The 17,162-nt window shown below is 55.2% G+C and overlaps 1 protein-coding gene across 2 annotated transcripts in view; it reads right to left on the bottom strand.

Annotated features, from left to right (window-relative positions):
• Positions 1 to 216: 216 nt before the first annotated feature.
• The window catches only part of TFEB (transcription factor EB), a 46,390-nt gene continuing 29,444 nt past the window's right edge, over positions 217 to 17,162 (bottom strand). For both annotated transcript variants that reach the window (XM_081044354.1, XM_081044355.1), the window contains exons 2-9: positions 7,085 to 7,346; positions 6,732 to 6,986; positions 5,906 to 5,983; positions 4,065 to 4,185; positions 3,920 to 3,976; positions 3,408 to 3,483; positions 2,657 to 2,804; positions 217 to 1,365 (exon numbers count right to left, since the gene is read on the bottom strand). In XM_081044354.1, the coding sequence (XP_080900480.1) occupies positions 874 to 1,365; positions 2,657 to 2,804; positions 3,408 to 3,483; positions 3,920 to 3,976; positions 4,065 to 4,185; positions 5,906 to 5,983; positions 6,732 to 6,986; positions 7,085 to 7,324 (1,467 nt within the window). In that variant the 5' untranslated portion in view covers positions 7,325 to 7,346 and the 3' untranslated portion in view covers positions 217 to 873. The remainder of the gene's footprint in view (positions 1,366 to 2,656; positions 2,805 to 3,407; positions 3,484 to 3,919; positions 3,977 to 4,064; positions 4,186 to 5,905; positions 5,984 to 6,731; positions 6,987 to 7,084; positions 7,347 to 17,162) is intronic.

Below are 17,162 nucleotides of genomic sequence, written 5' to 3'. Positions count from 1 at the left end.
CCCAATCCCCACTGTAAGGTTAGCTACATGGCCAACTTTCCACAAGGCAGGGCTGGGGAGCTGGGGGGAACCAGGTGATGAGCTCGTTTCCTCCTCTCGGCATCTCCCTACCCTCACCCCCACGGGGGACATCCGAACCCTGAATCCAGAAAGGAACCCACTGTGTTGAATATTCCCGTTCTGTCAGCCCTGACCCACTCCAAAGAGACAGGACAAGCAGGTACAAAGCACAGTGTTTACTAAAGGCACAAAGTGGGGAGCCTGGAGGGGAGCTGCTTTTCCAGCAGTGACCCCACACTCGAACCTGAACCCAGCGCCCCCTCTGCTGGCCACCCCCGCCCTCACACCACCTGGTGGAGAGCTGTTAGCACCAAAGGGGGGTGGGGGTGTCCCACCTGTGTGAGGGGGGCAGCCAGGCTGGAGGACGGGCTTGTTGCCATCTGAGTCCCAGAAAGGCAGGCCTGGGCACCCCCTGGACCAGTCGCTGCCTCAAAGAAACTTCCTGAACCCCCTGCTTCATTGTGTTCTCCTTCATTGGCAGGGGTGGGGGTGGGGGTCAGCCTCAGAAGACAGGACCCTCCCGGGACCTCTTCTTACCTCCAGCACACCCCCGGAAACCAGGCTGAAGGCCTATTCCCAGCCAGCCCCATCAAGAGGGCTGCACCTGGGGAGTACTGAGCCAGGTGGGGGGCTTCTCCTGACCCCACAGGCTGCCAAGCGGGCACTAAGTCCAAACAGGGGGCCAACAGGGAGGAGTGAGGCAGGGCAGGTGGCTACTTCACACACAAGTGCAGCCTGAAGGGGGGAGGGTGGTGGCCCTGGCCCTCCCAGCCCCCAGGCCTGCCCCGGTCCCCAGCATGGGTGCAGCCAAGGTCACAGCACGTCACCCTCCTCCATGCTGAAGCTGCTCCTGCGGCTGCTGGCCTTAGAGGCCTCAGGGGACATGGTGGAGAAGAGGGGGTCCGAGGCCAGTGGCAGCAGTGAGTTGTCCAGGAGCATGAGGTCCAAGTCCTTCTTGGACAGGTTGGGGAACAGGGAGCCATGCTCTGGCCCCAGAGCTTCGGGGTAGCTTGGGGGCCCTTCATCGCCCCCGCCCCCAAAGCTCAGGTTGTGGCTGAAGTCCAGGTGGTGGAATGGGGACGGTGGCTGGGGGGGCTGGGCTGGTGGGGGTGGTAGGGCCTGGGGGGGCAGAGCCGGCAGTGACTCAGGGTCAGGGACCTCGGCCCGCAACAGCAGGGCCTCCCCTGGGCCCTCCTCGGTGCCGGGCAGCTCCTGCTTCACCACCTGCTGGGCCAGCTCCGCCATGTTCATGCCCGATGGGGACGTGGTGGGGAGGCCATGCACACGAGCCTGCATCTCCAGCTCCTGCAGGTGGGGCAGAGAAGGCTAAGGGCACACACCTAGGCACGAGCTGTCCCCGGACCCCTGCCCCTCCCCTTGTGGCACCCAAGACCACAGCATATGTCTCAGCATAGGGTAGCTCTTGAATCTCGTACTTTGATCAAACTACAAGTCGCAACTCATTAGTGGGTTGTGAAACCACTGTAGTGTCTTGACCGGCTCCTTCTCTATTCTCTTTAATTGAAATAGACTTGCCTAGACTAGACTCGAAATTATCAGACTGTATTGCATCTATTAAGGATGAGGGTTCGTTGATGAAATTTTGATCTTTCACTTTGAGTGTGGCTATGTACGCTGGATTGTAATGTAAATTATAGTATCTACTATGAGAAATAGAAACTAGGAGAGAGATAGAAATAGGAAAGTGTAAAAGCTTCAGTCTAATTGCCCTTTGTCCAAAGAGGACAGAGGCCCTCAACACAGAGCCAGGACTAGAACCTGTGGTGACTCTCCCAAGCCTTACTTCTTTAGTTTGCCCCCTATAGTGATTCTTAGCCCTAGCCACCAAATAGTTCCAGCTCTCTGCCTCCCACATGGGTAGGTTTTTATTTTCCTGCCCCCTTGAGTTTAGGTGTAGACGTACTTGCATTGATCATGAAAATGTAAGTGGAGGGGCAGCCGGATGGCTCAGTTGGTTGAGCGCGAGCTCTGACCAACAGGGTTGCCGGTTCGATTCCCACATGGGCCAGTGAGCTGTGCCCTCCACAACTAGACTGAAGACAACGAGCTGCTGCTGAGCTTCCGGGTGGCCAGATGGCTCAGTTGGTTAAGAGCACGTGTTCTCAAGAACAAGGTTGCCGGTTCGACTCCCGCATGGGATGGTGGGGTGTGCCCCCATCACCAACCCCCCCTCTCCCTAACTAAGATTGAAAGGATAACAAGTTGACTTGGAGCTGATGAGTCCTGGGTTAAAAAACACACCCTCCCCAAGAAAATCTTTAGAAAAAAAAAGTAAGTGGAAGTGACAAGTGTCACCCTAAGAGTAACATATGGCTTTAAGCTGTACCTGTCCATCATCACCTTGAGTCCCCAGCATGAAGGTCTCCCAGAATGAACCTCCAGTTGTTATTTGGGGCTTAAAGTTGCTGGGGATGTTTTTTTACCAAACTATAACATCCTGACCTGACTGATACCTCCTCCCTTCTCATGGCATGATTTTCGTGTCTTCAGTGTAAGCACTGCCCCCTGGGGTCAGGAGCCAGGCCAGGGGTCAGGGGTCAGAGCTACCCCAGAAGTCCAAGTGCAGGGCCCAGACCTGGATGCGGAGCCAGAGCTGCTTGTTGGTCATCTCCAGGCGCCGAGAGTGGTTCTCAAGCTCCCGGGACTTCTGTAGGTCCTTCTGCATCCTCCGGATGTAATCAACAGAGGCCTTGAGGATGGTGCCCTTATTCCAGCGTACGTCCCTGCAGGCCAGCAGAATCAGAAGTGCGTGCTCAGAATGGCTGAGTATTTGCCATGTGCTCGGTGGGTGGGAGTAAAACCCTGCTTTGGTTTCAGAAGCCAGTGTCGCCTGTCCCAACTTTGCCCACAAACCCCAGACCCACCCAACCCCTAGCTATGGAGAAGGCTGATCACCATGTGCACAGAACACGCCCTCCCAGGTGATTTCATTGCCACCACCCACCTCACGAATCTCATGGAACCCAGCAATTCAAAGCCTCCTTCCTCAGGCCTTCCATGTCTGCCATCAAAACCCACCCCTGCACTTGGCTCTCACTACTCTGACCCCTGGACCACCTCTGCACCAGTCCAATGTCCACATCAAACTTTCCCAGCATGACTCCTCCTCCAGGAAGACCCCCTGACCCAGCCTCACTTCCAGATACCTGCTCATCTGTCTAGAATTTCCTGATTTGGGTAAAGAAAGGGTCTTCTTTTCCCGAACAGATGATAAGCTCTTAGAAGGCAGTAATCAAGGGCTTCTCTTCCCCCCTCCCCCCGGCCGCCAGCACAGGGCTGGTTGCTCTGGCCCCTAGCCAGCCCCTCCCCCCAGAAATCCAGCTCACAGGTCGTTGGCCTTGGGGATCAGCATTCCCAACTCCTTGATGCGGTCGTTGATGTTGAACCTCCGTCTCCTTTCAACTGCAGGTAAAAACATTCCAGAGGGAGCAATTAGAGGCACAGGACCCCAGCAGGGGAGAAGGGCTCAGCCCACGGAGGGCTGCCTTTGCCCTTCCGGGAAGTACTGAGTGACCACCGGAATGGGATTTCTACGGTGTGAGAGCGTCGGGACCAGGGCAGACAATCCAGGCAAAGCCCCTGCGGGAGGACGCCTCCCACTGCCAGACGTCCCCAGGCTCCGTGCCCTAAAGAAAACAATCTGACAAACGCATTCACTCTGAGGTCCTGGGGATTTCATGAATATCTCTTCCCTGGACCCCCTCTCCTACCCCTTCTGGAAGAGGGCAGTCTGAGCTGGCCCTGTCACACCAAAGGCCTTGGGTTGGCTTTCCACTGGCCCAGGGGAAAGGGCTGAGGAGAGGCAGGGAGGGAGGGAGGGGAGGCAGGGAGGACTCACTTAGGTTGTGATTGTCCTTCTTCTGCCGCTCCTTGGCCAGAGCCCGGCTCTCAGCATCTGGAGGGAGAGGAGAGAGACGCTGGGAGGGAGGAGAGGAGACATGGGGAGGAGGGGGCCAGGGCACACAGAGGCGGGAAGGTAGTACCTGTAAGCTCGCGCTTCTGAGTCAGGTCAGCCGGGCAGGAGCTGCTGGTGACACCCACCAGAGAGGCTGTGACCTGGGGGTCACCACTGTACACATTCAGGTGGCTGCTGGATAGGGGCAGCTGTGGGGAGAGGTAGGGAGAGGGCCAAGGTGAGCAGCCCCCTCTCCGAAGGGGGCCTTCCCCAGGTCCCATTGTCCCAGGAACAGCCATCCCCAGGGACACCTGGGAGCAGCTACACTGGTGTCTCCGGTGCCACAGTTCAGCTTTAAGGGGTCTGCAGCCAGTATCAGGGATGTTGGAATTCACCCTGGGCCTCTGAAAGTCTGCAGAGCCCAGCACTGACTAAGACGCAGGCCCTTAGAGGTCCAGCCTAGAGTCACTGGGACCACCGTCAGCCAGGGGCTAGTGTCGGAGAGGATTCACGCCCTAGGCTTTAGGCAGTCCAGGGGAGGGTCACCTAATCTATTCCAGAGTTTCTGGAAGGTGTCCTGGAGGGCGTGGAACTGGAGGTCACTGGAGGGAAGGGGGGAGGGTGTGGCAGAGCACAGAATGGGGCAGACAGTGTGGTAGTCACAGCAGCTCAAGCTGCAGGGGCAGAGCATGGTGTGGGCTGGGCAGGAGGTGAGGCTGGATCCTGGAGGGTGGGGGGCAAAGATCCTGGGATTTTGTGATGGGCAGCCAGTGGGGGTTTAAGCAGGGGCCTGACAGGAACAGATTTGAGCTCTGGAAAGGTCTCCCCAGCTCCTGCCACAGAAATACGCAGAGCAAATCACAGGCCCAGAACCCCACATGGTACACAGAAACCACTAGAGGGACCAGACACTTCTTCTCTCTCTCTCTCTCTCTCTCTCTCTCTCTCTCTCTCTCTCTCTCTCTCTCTCTCTCTCCCCCCCCCTAGCCTTTGATGCCCCTGCTGGCAGTAGGTTTCCATGCCAACTGGCTCTGGCCAGCCCTGTGGAGTCACTGGGCAATGTCACCAGTACAGTGGGGACTGAGGATTGACTTCTTGATTCCCTACTGCAAGAAGGGGGGACTTCCCGTCAGTGGCATGAGCTGGGGCCAGGCTCAGGTAAGGGGCAGGAGTGAACTGATGAGGTTCAGAACGTCCAAAAAAGGGGTAGAGATACCTGCAATTCCACCTGCTCAATGTAAATACCTGTCACCCCAATCTCTTGCCTTATGTAATCTTCCCATAATCCTTAGGTAGAAAATATCATCCCCATTTTGCAGCTGAGAAAACGGGGGCTCAGAATAGTTAAGGGACTTCCCAAGATCATAGCCAAAACCAGAAGCCATGCCTCTTGATTCCAAGCCTGGCTCCTTCCCACCTGCCACCTCCCCTCTGCCCAGGAGGCCCAGAGAGCATTCTTATGGCCAGGAGGCTGCTGGAGGAAGGGGACAAAGCCAGTGCATGTCACTTGCCCCATGGCATGAAGGACACAGGCCTAGGCTTCATAGAAGAGGAGAGCTCCAGATCCCAAAGGAAGTCACCAGCACTAGGCCTTCCTATGGCCACGCTGTTCCCCTCCAGGACCGCTCTCCACACCTCCCCTCTGCTGAGGCCCAGCACCAAGCCTCCTGCCCCCACCCCCACCCCCACCCAGGAAGCCTTCTGCAATTGCCCAGCCACGTCTCCCTGTTGAAGCCCCATCATACATGCAGGCTGAGGCCCATCTCTCCGGATTCATAATTCTGCTGGGCCCTGGGCCCTCAATCCATGATTTGATAGAGGTGACTCTCGTTTCTACAGCTGAGGTCTCTGGTTCTCTCCAGATGCAGAGCCAGGCCCGACCTCCGCCCACCCCCTCAGACACTCCCACCCCACTCTGGCAAGCAATACCGTATTGGGCATCTGAGATTCGGGATTGATGAAGCCCAGGACGTCGTCCAGACACATAATGTTGTCAATGACATCAAACTGAAAGAGAGAAAAGTCCATGTGGGGAGAGCCCACTACAGGAAGAGTGGGGAGGGGGCACTGGGACACTGACCTGAAGGCACCTTGGAGCCCACCTCACTCACCCTGCTCATCTGGGGGAGAATGAGCTCTCCCACAGGCCCCAAGACCCAGGCCAGGTCTTTTCCCAAGGAGCCCAGGTGCCCAGGGAGATTGCTTTATAAATCTTCTGTCTGGACATAGCTTTTTAGTTATGCTGGCCTTTCCTGTTTGTGTCTCCTGTTTCTCCCTAGAGCTTTCAAAAGTAGGTATGATGTTTCTCCTGTGAGACTGGGGCTCCCCGAGGGCAGGGCTGTGTCTCCCCTCAGACTGGGGCTCCCCGAGGGCAGGGCTGTCTCTCCCCTGAGACTGGGGCTCCCCGAGGGCAAGGCTATGTCTCCCCTCAGACTGGGGCTCCCCGAGGGCAAGGCTATGTCTCCCCTCAGACTGGGGCTCCTCAAGGGCAGGGCTGTGTCTCCCCTCAGACTTGGGTTCCCCGAGGGCAGGGCTGTGTCTCCCCTCAGACTGGGGTTCCCTGAGGGCAGGGCTGTGTCTCCCCTCAGACTGGGGCTCCCCGAGGGCTGGGCTGTGTCTCCCCTCAGACTGGGGTTCCCTGAGGGCAGGGCTGTGTCTCCCCTCAGACTGGGGCTCCCCGAGGACAGCACTGTGTCTCCACCAGTAGACCAGGAGTGGCAGGAGCATGGCAGCCACCGGCCAGCACCTCACTTACCTCCCTCTCGGGGTTGGAGCCAATGTGCAGCATAGCCATGGGGCTGTTGGGCGCACTGTTGCCGGCTGAGGAGGACACCACATGTCCAGCCCGCACCCCCGGGGAGGCGGCTGGCAGGGGCTTTGGGGAGCCCTGGGCGGGACTGATATGGGCAGCAAACTTGTTCCCATAGGTCTCGGACAGGTACTCCCGCACCTTCTGGTCCCGGGACTGCTGCAGGTGGTATGAGGTGGGGTTCTCCAGGTAGGACTGCACCTGGGAGGGGGAGAAGGCAAGGGCTGTAGGGCGTCCTAGGGCCAGGGCGGGGGGGGGGGGGGGGGGATGGGGGAAGGGCAGGCCCGAGCAGGCCCTACCTTTAGCACCTCCCCAGGTACAGGTGGCGGAGACTGAAAGTGGACGGGGGTGTTGATGGCTGGGGTGGGCGGTCCCCCCAGATGCTGCTGCTGCTGCTGCTGCTGCTGCTGCTGTTGTTGCTGCTGCTGCTGCTGCTGCATGTAATGCATGACGGCCTGCTGCTGCATGCGTTCCCGCTGCTCCTCCTGCTGCGCCTGCTCCCGCATGAGCTGCATGCGCAGCCCGATGCGTGATGCCATGGCGGCTGCTGGCACTGGCTCCCTATGGACAGGGCAAGGGCAGTTCTGTGAGGCATGTGTCCTCTTTAGAGCACTGGGGCTTTAGAGCACAAGGGGGGTCGTACCCATTGTACAGGAGAAGACACTGAGGCCCAGAGAGGGGATGGGATTTGTCCGAGGTCACTGAGCAAGTGGGTGACAGAGCTGAGACTTGAATCCAGTTTCCTGGTTCCCAGGCCAGGAGTAGAGACTCCTTCTTTTTCACTCCCTGTGGTTGGTCGGCCCCAAATGCTCAGCGTCAACCTCACTCCTTTCTTTCTCTCAGGCCACATGGTGATCCTGTCAGCTCTGAGGTCTCGTAAGTAGATCCTTGCCTGACACTACCTACCTCGCTCTCACCCATGTGAGCCCAGCCTCCTCCAGACCTTATCTAGCTCCTGAAGGAGCCTCCTCGTGTTCAGACTCCACCTCTCCCTTTTCTTGCCCCACAACATTCTACTCACAACTCAGTCAATTAGAGGGATCCTGTGAAAACCTAAGTCAGATTCTGTCTCTCTCTGCTCAGAACACTCCATGGCTCCCACTTGGATCAGAGCAAAAACCGAGTCCTTGCCAGAAAAGGGACTCTCGGATCTGTGCCCACCTTGTGGACCCCTCTGACCCCGTCCCTTACTACTCTCCCCTGTTCCACCTAATCCCTCAAACACAGCGGGCATGCTCCCATCACAGGGCCCTTGCACTGGCTCTTCCCTCTGCCTGGGATGCCCTCCCACCAGATACACTATTGCTCATTCCTTCATCTCCTCCAAGACTCAAATGCCACCTTACAGACACTTTCCATGACCACGTTATTTAAAACTACAAAATTCCTATTTGCTCCCCCGACTCCCTAGGCCCCTTCCTTCTTTTAGGTTACTCCACATCACCTATCAACATCTTAAATACGCATTTTTGCTTAGCTCTTTCATTGTCTGTCTCTTTCTTACCAGGAATGCAAACTCCCCTAAGGGCAGGCATTTCGCCTGCTGTGTTCCCTGCTGTCCCTTTGGCCTCTAGCCCAGGGCCTGGGACAGGTAGATGCTCTATGAATGTGTGTAGGCAACGGTTACTATTTATGAACCAGGCACTGGCCATACAGCAGCAAGCCAACTGTAGTCTCCGAGCTTATGGAATGTACGGTCCAGTGAGGAAAGGCAAGCCCATAGGCCATTACAGTCCTGTGCAGGCAGGCCCGCTTCAGGGCACCCGGTTCTCCCAGAGCCCAGAGAGGGCTTCCCACCACGGCATAGCAGCCCTGATCTTCAATGGGTCTCAATGGGACGGGGGGAGGGAGGAGCGGGGGCTAAGGCCTCCAGGCCTCGTCTGGAAGGGGACAGGACAGAATACATCCTGTATCTGGGCCTACGCTGTCCCTAGCTCACTAACTGACCCTGGGCATATCCCTTCCCCTCTCTGAGTCTCCATCTTCCCATGCTATCTATCACAATATGATAGAGTTGGATCAGGTGATTTCTAAGGTCCCACCCACCCAGCTGGAATGGGCTGAAACTCTCTGAAAGATGCAGGGCCCCTAGGGTTGTCCAGACTTCATACAGGTCCTGGCAGTGGCGGAGAGTCCCATCTCAGGGACTTGGCAAGAGGCAGCATGACTTTGTGGTTGAGCAAATGCTATCAAACAGGGCAGGTGTGGGCTTGAATCCCATCTCTGCCATTTCTTTGCTGTGTGCCCTTGGGCAAGTCACTTAACCTCTCTGGGCCTCAGTTTCCTCCTCTGTAAACAGTTTCTACTTCAGAAGCTTGGTGAGAGTGTTAAATAAAAATCGTGTGTCTTGCACAGCATGTGTCATTTGGTAGGCTGAGTGGGTGAGTTATGAATAAGCACCGACTGTCAGGGTCAGCTGCAGTGCCTACCAGAGGCCAGAGCTGCACCCCAGGGTCCTAAGAATGAGACCCAGACCTCTGCAGGTGGCAGAGGAACACAGCACAGGCTGACATGTTCTGTCAATCAGATTAAGCATTAGCGAAAGGTACCGGCAAGGATTCAGTGAAAATCACTGGATCGTAGAAGTAACAATGATCCGCTTCTCTTGGAGCAATTACTGTGTGCTGGGCCCTGTTTGAGCACTTTAACCTCAAACAGCCCCGTGAGGTCATTTTACAAACAAGGAAAAACAGAGGCACAGGGAAGTTAAATACCTCGAGGTGGCGGGGAGAGGCTGGGACCCAATCCCAGGGGTCTGGCTCCCTAGCCCAAACCCTGGAGGGCGGGGGTATCTGCAGATCACTGCGTCTCCATGCAGAGCTGGGAGAGAGCTTGCCCCAGGTTGCACATCTGTTGATCCAGGGCCAGGAATGGAGCCCAAGCCCAGGGCCCCGTCCACCACCCCAGCTGCTTCCCAGGTCTGAGGACTCAGTGCCCCTCCCTCACCTCCTTCCTCCCTACTCTGCCCCCTAGGCAGGGAATTAGTAAAGGGGCTGTCTCAGCTCCAGGGGTCTCCGCCCAGCTCCCCACAGGAGAGCCCAGCGCCCCAGGAGAGAGGAGCAGACACCCGCTTCGGCCCCCATCTCTGTCCTGTAGCAGGGCCACCCCTTTCCTGTGCCCCTGCAGAGGGGCAGTCTGTCTTTGACCCCCACTGCCCACCACCCACACCAGCCCCACAGCCCCACAGGCTCAGACCCCAGCCCAGCCGTCTTCCCTTGCAGCTGCACCCACACACAGCAGCAGTACTGGTGACCCCTCCGCCTCAGTAACAATCTCACTTCAGTTGGCCCTTTGGGGGGGAGGTGACCGGGCCAGGCAGTGCCAGCCGGCACGGGGACAACTAGGGGAGAACAAGCCCCTTGTTTCTCTGACAAAGGGCTGGGCTAGAGCTGGCTCTGCCATAAGGAGAACCTGGGCCGGGCCTGCTGAGCCCCGCACTGGCTGCGCCAGCCTCGGTTTGCTCATTTGTAAGATGGACGCAGGACTCCCTGTCCCCCTGCCCCGCACCCGGGTCTGTGTAAGCCTCCCGGGAGAGGATATCAGAGACTGTGAAGGGCGAGGGGTCTGTGCAGTGAAGGCTGTGGGTAGCCTTCGCCTGTCCCGTCATCTGACAGAGGGCGGCTCAGTGGCAGTAGGGAGGCTTTCCCACCCCCACCCCCAGTTTCAAAGCTGTCACCCTCTCCCAGAGCTGCTTTTCCTGGCCTGGGTGGGATGGGTGTGGCGCTGAGGGAGGGACATGAGGGGACCTGAGGGCGGATGACGTGGTCCAGGAGAGACCCTGGACATACTAACCCCCCCTTAACCCTCAAGCACACCTGCTAACTCTCAAAGCCTGAGGGGCCACTCCCAGCCTCCCCCAGCGCCCGGTCTGGGCAGGAAGAACTGAGAAGGACACAGGAGAACAAAAATGACCCCAGACCCCTCCCCAACATCTGACCTCCAGACCCACCAGGCCTGGAAAGGGCCCACCATGCATGTCCTCAGTAAGACCAGGAGCCTTCAGTGGCCCCTGTGTGCAGACACTGGGGCTGAGGTGTTTCCCTAAAGAAACACCCCCAGGTATCACCCTCTTCCTGAGGGGAGGGGGGCCTGATGCCCCAGAGAATTCCTGCCCCTGCCCAGTTGCGTGGGAAATGTAGCAGGAACTGAGGTTTCAGCAAAGGCAATAAGAGCCTCTCCCATCTGCACCCTCGGAACCCACAGGCTGCTTCCTGCTGCTATTTACTCAGTACCTCCCACCTGACTCTACCTCTGCCCTAAGCTGAGTCTGGGTTCTAGCTCAGTTGTCACAAAAATGAGCTTCACAGTCCCACAGATTCAACCGAAGTCCCCGCTCTGCCCATACTGGCTGGGTGACTTTGGGAAAGCCACTTAACCTTTCTGTGCCTTGGTTTCCTCCTTGGTAAAATGGAGCCAGTAACAGTACCTCCTCATGGCGTTGTTGTGAGGATTCATGGAGACACAGTAAGTGCAGAATTCACCTCGGCTGAAACTGCAGCCCCTACTATGTTTTCTATGGATTGGGAAGGGGCAAGAACTCTCCAGGGCAGGCCCTCCGGCACTCAGTGACAGGGCCGCACTGGACTCCCTGGTCTGGGCCACAGTTGGTTTCATACGAGCTGGTGCGGGGCCTCCCTCCTAAGTCACGTACACCTCAGTAATACCTGGCTGCTCAGGACCTTGCCTGAGGAAAGATGTGGACAAAGGGAGAGGAAAAATAGGGGAAAATCACTGATTCCCTAAGGGACACAAGGAAAGACGAGGCCCCAGAACAGGAAATGTCCTATATAAGAAATAAAGATCGCAAAGCTATGTAGCACTGAGTGGAAAAAGCAAACTGCAGACTAAAACGCACAACTTTAGGCCATTAGGCAGGAAATGGGTAAATGTGCAGAAAAGATTAGAAGGACCAGAATACTTCTTGAATGAAGGCCATGCATCAGGACTGGTTTATGGGTTTTTCAAATATTAACTCATCTGCTCTTCACAATAGCCCTATGTGGTGACTACTATTGTTGCCCCCAACTTTCAGGGAGAAACCGAGGCACAGAGAGGTGAAGGAACTTGCCCAAGGTTTTAGAGCTGATAAACAGAAGAATGGAGATTTGAACCAGGCAGCCCCTACTTTTTACCCACTATTCTGGGCTCCCCCAACACCCCAAACTGTTCAGAGCAGTTACCTCTGGGGATGGGAGAGGGAGAGGGTAGTGGAGTGGGAAAGAGGAGTTTTCATAGTTTCTCATTCCATTTTTGTATCACTTAGCTCTCAGGATATTAACATGTGCTACTTGTGTGATTCTTTGAAAACAAGGGCAAAGGAAGCAGGACAGCTTTAGGGGTTTGTGAGGGGCCCAATCTGCTTCTAATCATGTCCAAAGTTGGGTCCTCCCTTGTCTACCTGGAGTCTGGCCCAAGCGCTGTCCTGCTCAGTACAATGGTTGTTAGGCCAGCCCAGGACCCTGTGAGGACACTGACTGGCCACCAGAGGCACGGGCCAGGGTCAGAAGCCACGTGCCCGTTAGAGCTCTAAGGCCAGGACCCAGGACCCAACTCCGTTTCCACTACAGCCCCAGACAGGAGACTTTGGGGGAAGCACAGTCTTCATACATAGCCCCTCAAATTGCTCTTAGCTGACGTAGGGCCCCTCAATTGCTTGAACTTCCCTGGGGATGTTTCTGTCTTCCAGGTGATAACTTTCAAAATGGGAGCAGGAAGCAGAGAATACACAAACTCCATGAGCCAGCCAGCAACTCCACTCCTAAGTGGATGCCCAACAGAAAGCACCCCTGTGCTCCCCAGAGGACACGCATTAGAAGGGTCACAGCAGCTCTATGGACAGTAGCCCAACCTAGAAAGCACGCATCAGCAGGAACATGGATGAAGAAGCGTGGGGCATCCAAACACGGGAATGCGACTCACAGAAGAGTAAACCAGTTATTGCTCCACACAACTCAGACGACTCTCACAGACACCATGTTGCTCAACAGGAGTCAGACACAAAAATGCACTCACATACAGCCTAATCGATATTCTGATCTATTCTGATCGATGTAGATCAAGTTCAACAACAGACAAAAGGAATCTTCAGGATCCTGGTTGCCGTTGGGGGCAGTGACAGGGAGGGAGTACAGGACAGCTGGGGTGTAGGGGGGAGAGGCAGGCAACTCGTAATGTTCTGTAATTAGATGTGAGTGTGGGGGACAGGGGAGTGTTGAGAACGCATCCAAGCTGCTCACTCACAATTAGTACATTTTCTGTCTGTGTGTTGTATATTCATGTAAAAATGTACATAAGAATGAGCGTAGACCTTAAATAATTTAAAAGAAGAGTTGAACAAATTACCTTTCCATCCAAGTGTGGCTACAACTTTAAAATGTCTTTGGGGCCAGGCAGCTTCAACAATACTTCTCAAGAGGAGCTGAGTATAGGCTCTTTGGAAAAGCAATTTGGCACCATGTGTCAAAGCCTTAAAAAGAAATCCACTGGCCCCGGGGTAGTAATCCTAAATGTAAAAAAGGCTTTTCTGCATAAAAATGCCTATCACATTATATAGAGAAAAATCAAAACTAATCTCAATGTCTGGCAATAGGATGGTTGGATAAGTGCTATGTTTACAGTAAGTAACACTTCAAGAGACAAAATGTAGGATGCAAAATTGTAAATAAAATCTGATCGCTGCCACCTACAAATATGTGTAGAAAAACCCCTCGGGGGTGAAATATACAAAAATATTATTGACTTCTTTGGATGATGCAATCCCAAGATTTTTGGGTTTTCTTCTTTTTACCTTTTGGAATGTTGTTCTTATTCTATAATGAACATGTATCTATTTCTAATTGGGAAAACTATTTTATACTAATAGCTAATGCTAACAATACCTGCTTACTATATGCCAGGTATTGTTCAAAGCACTTTATTTAATTATCACAATACTGCAGGATCGGGCTTAGAGTTTGGCCTGGGTCCTGTACTTGGAGTAGGGGATGCCACATTTCATTTTAGGGATTCCCACTGAGGAAGCCCCCCTTCAATCAGAGTTTCAGCTGATCTCTGATCTCTTTCATCCAGCCCAGGGGCCAGAGGGTGCCTGGGATGATGGAATGGTCTGGAATCCCCAAACAGAGGCAGAAAAAACCCTGCCCTTCCTCAAAGGGCAGGGATAATTTCCTGTATTCCCAGAAAAACACATGTCTGGCGGCTGAAACAACAAAGTGTGCGAGCCCAGCAAACCCAGCAGCCAGCGCGCCTGTTTAAGCCATTTATTACGTTCTGTGCCTCTGTGGTCGGAAGAAGTTGTCTCCTGATCCAGTCTGTTACAAACTACCAGTTGTGCGGGAGCTACACAGTGTGGCGGAGGGGAAATCAAAGCGACCACTAAGGACGGCCTTCTGAACAGATGCTGTGGCTCCAGGAGGCAGGCAGGGGGAGCCGAGCCGGTGAGCTCCTGGGGAGCCTTTCAGCCTGGGGTAGGGAAGAGAGGGGAAGATTCCAGGATTGGGGTTTGTTCTGTCTCCTCTGAGTCCCCTCTGGCAGAGGAGGCAGCAAAGGAAGGCCTGATGAAGCAGGAAAAGGAACAAGAATGTGCACACAATCCCCGCGCCTTCGGAAAGGCCATTCCAAATTGCCGAAGTGGTCACAGGGCCTCAGAGGCATCAGCTGGGCCGGACCCAGAGAGAACGAGGGGTGGGGAGGTGTCATAACATTCCCAGGAGCCCGCAGTCCTGGCCACGGGAGGCTGTGGGCACTTGCCATCAGAATCCTTTGGCTGACTCAATGTCTGAGCCTAGCCTCAGTCTTTCCATCAGTCAGGTGGGGCTTACCAACTGGGGCCCCCTCTCTCACAGAGCTGTTGTGCCGTACGTCGGGATGCCTCTGCAAGGGTGAGAGCTTGGGCAGAGGGCAGATATCACCGTTCAGTCACTGTTTATTATTGCTTTGTCCATGCTCACCAGGGGCGTTCCTGGACAAGTCTTCCCCACCCCCACCCAGACCCCACCCTCCTACACACACCATAGCAAGGCCCCAGGCTGGGGCACAGCAGCCGAGTGGTCACCCCAGCTCTGTCTCTCCTTATAGGACAGGGCAGGACTGCATTCACCTGCTTTTCCAATTACGCGGCACCCTATTTGTGCTCCAAAAGCCCTGGGTTTTAGAAGATTTTCCTTCCCCGAAATTGTAGATCACCTAATTCATTGCAGTGCTATGGGAGAGGCAGGTGGGCAAAGAGGCCCATCCTTGGGTTCTAATGTGATCATGAGCAGGCAGAGCGCGCAGCAGAGAGGACTCAGCCGCAGCCACACGCTGGAGACACTTACTAATGCAGGTTGTTATTGATTATCTACCCAGCGGTTCCCTAGAGGTCATGAGAGGCAGCAGCAGTGGGGACCTGTGGCTCCTTCCAATATTAAAAAGAGCAAACGGAACTCACACTCACCCCAGTAAGGGTGCATTGTTTGATTGGAAAGTATTTGGTACCAGGAACAGGAATGAGGTCAGTGGTACCTACTTTTACATGTTTATTTTAACATTTTGGCCTTTTCCCTTTTTATTGAGGTATAATTTATCCCAGCAAAATGCACAGACTTAAAGTGTGTAGTTCAATGAATTTTCATAGGTGTGTACCCACGCGTAATACCACCTAGATCAAGATGGAGAATGTTGCCATTACCCTGGAAAGTTCCCTCCAGGACCTTCCCCTAAAGGGACCCTCCGGTCTGCCCTCCATCCCCATGGCTGAGTCACGTGACCTTGAACAAACATAAAGCCTATCATGCAAGATGTGGTCCTCTGTTTCTTTTGTGCAACATTATCACTCTGCCACATGGGAACACTCTTAGTGCAGACTTATCAACCTGTGTCTGATGAATCAAAATTGGGGAACAAATATGAATCACAGGAGGAAATGAAGGTTCCAAAAGGGTGGTCTGTACAACGTGGCAACAAGGCCAAATTCGAACCCAGAACATGCTCCATTCCATCCCAGGACCCAATACAGGATACTGCAAGAGGCTGCAGGGCTGAGGGAGGAAGGAACGCAGTCGGGCTTCCGTTTGAATCTCTGTTGAACCCAGGCAGGAGGTGGAGAAGCGGGAAAGGAAGAAGAGGGGAGCCGGGAGGTCTCCTGCCTTGTGGTCTCCACTGCCCACAGCTCCAGCCCATCAGCCACATGTTCCAGCTCGATCCCACACGAAAGGGTAGGAGCTGACATCCCCCAGCTGGCTGGCCTGCTCGCCCAGGGCAAGGCAAGGCAATTGTGCAACACAGGGGGCAGCTTCAAAGAGAGGTACCTGTCCTGTCTCAGGGACCCGCTGGCACCTGACAGGAGGCCTGCCCCAGAAGGACGGCCACTGGACTTTGAAGTACAAGGTAAAGGGGGGACACGGAGCTGAGAAAAGTACACAGAGGAAAAACCAGAAGTCCTGGGGCAGGGTCCACTCTTGTGATGTGCACAGATACAGCCCAGCCACATATGCAGCGTGTGTCTCTCTCTCTCTCTGTCTCTCTCTCACACACGCACACACGCCAGATCCCTCACCCTGCCCCTCAGGGGCAGCTGCCTTTCTCCTGGGTTGAGTGGCTGAGAGGCCTGAAACCCCTGCCCCCTGCTCCTCTGCACTCCGCTCCTGGACGCTCGGGCCACTTGGGCCTCCTGCCCGTGTCCACACTGCTGTGTTCTCCGGTTGTTTCCTGGCCACCTACCAGTCTCCCCAGCTACAAGAAAGCTTCCAGAAAAATCAGCTTTCTTCTTTGGAAACTGCACCCCATCCCACCCCCTCAGATTTGCCAGAATGATCCTCAGAGGTTGCCGGTCCCGTGACCCAAGACCTGCTCGATTATCACCCGTTCTCTCAGGCAGCAAACACTCCCCAAGTCCTTACTATGAACCAGGCACTGAGCTAAGCACGTGACCTACGTCGGCTCTCATCTGTCAGATTGTATCCGTCCTCCACAAACACGTCACAGGACAAACAGCACCTCTGGCAGATGAGAAAACCAAGACTCAAAAATGCTAAGTGACCTTTCCAAGGTCACACTGTAAGAACACAGTGAAATGGGGACACAAGCCCAGGTCTCTCTTAGATGTGTGACCACCGCCAGCTCCAGAACAGATGAGGAAACCAGGGCCCACAGGGAAGCCCCACGGAGGTGGATTATTGTGGTAGCCTTATGGACCCCGCCTTTGCTTTCCCATCTGCCGGCTGCACAAGGGGCAAAGAGGAGACAGAGCCACACACACAGCGGCTCTGGCTCCTGTCCTGGCTCCCAGGTAAGGGTTCACTCTGAGCCCAGCCCCAGCACCTATGCCACCCCCCACCGCAGCCCTCCCTGCCCCAGGCCCTGGCCCACAGTGCACTTGACCCACCAGTGCCTGCACTG

This window comes from Rhinolophus hipposideros (assembly GCF_964194185.1).
Source record: "Rhinolophus hipposideros genome assembly, chromosome: 3".
NCBI lineage: Eukaryota > Metazoa > Chordata > Mammalia > Chiroptera > Rhinolophidae > Rhinolophus > Rhinolophus hipposideros.
Note: the sequence above shows the minus strand (reverse complement) of the source record. Positions and strands in the feature narration are given on the sequence as shown.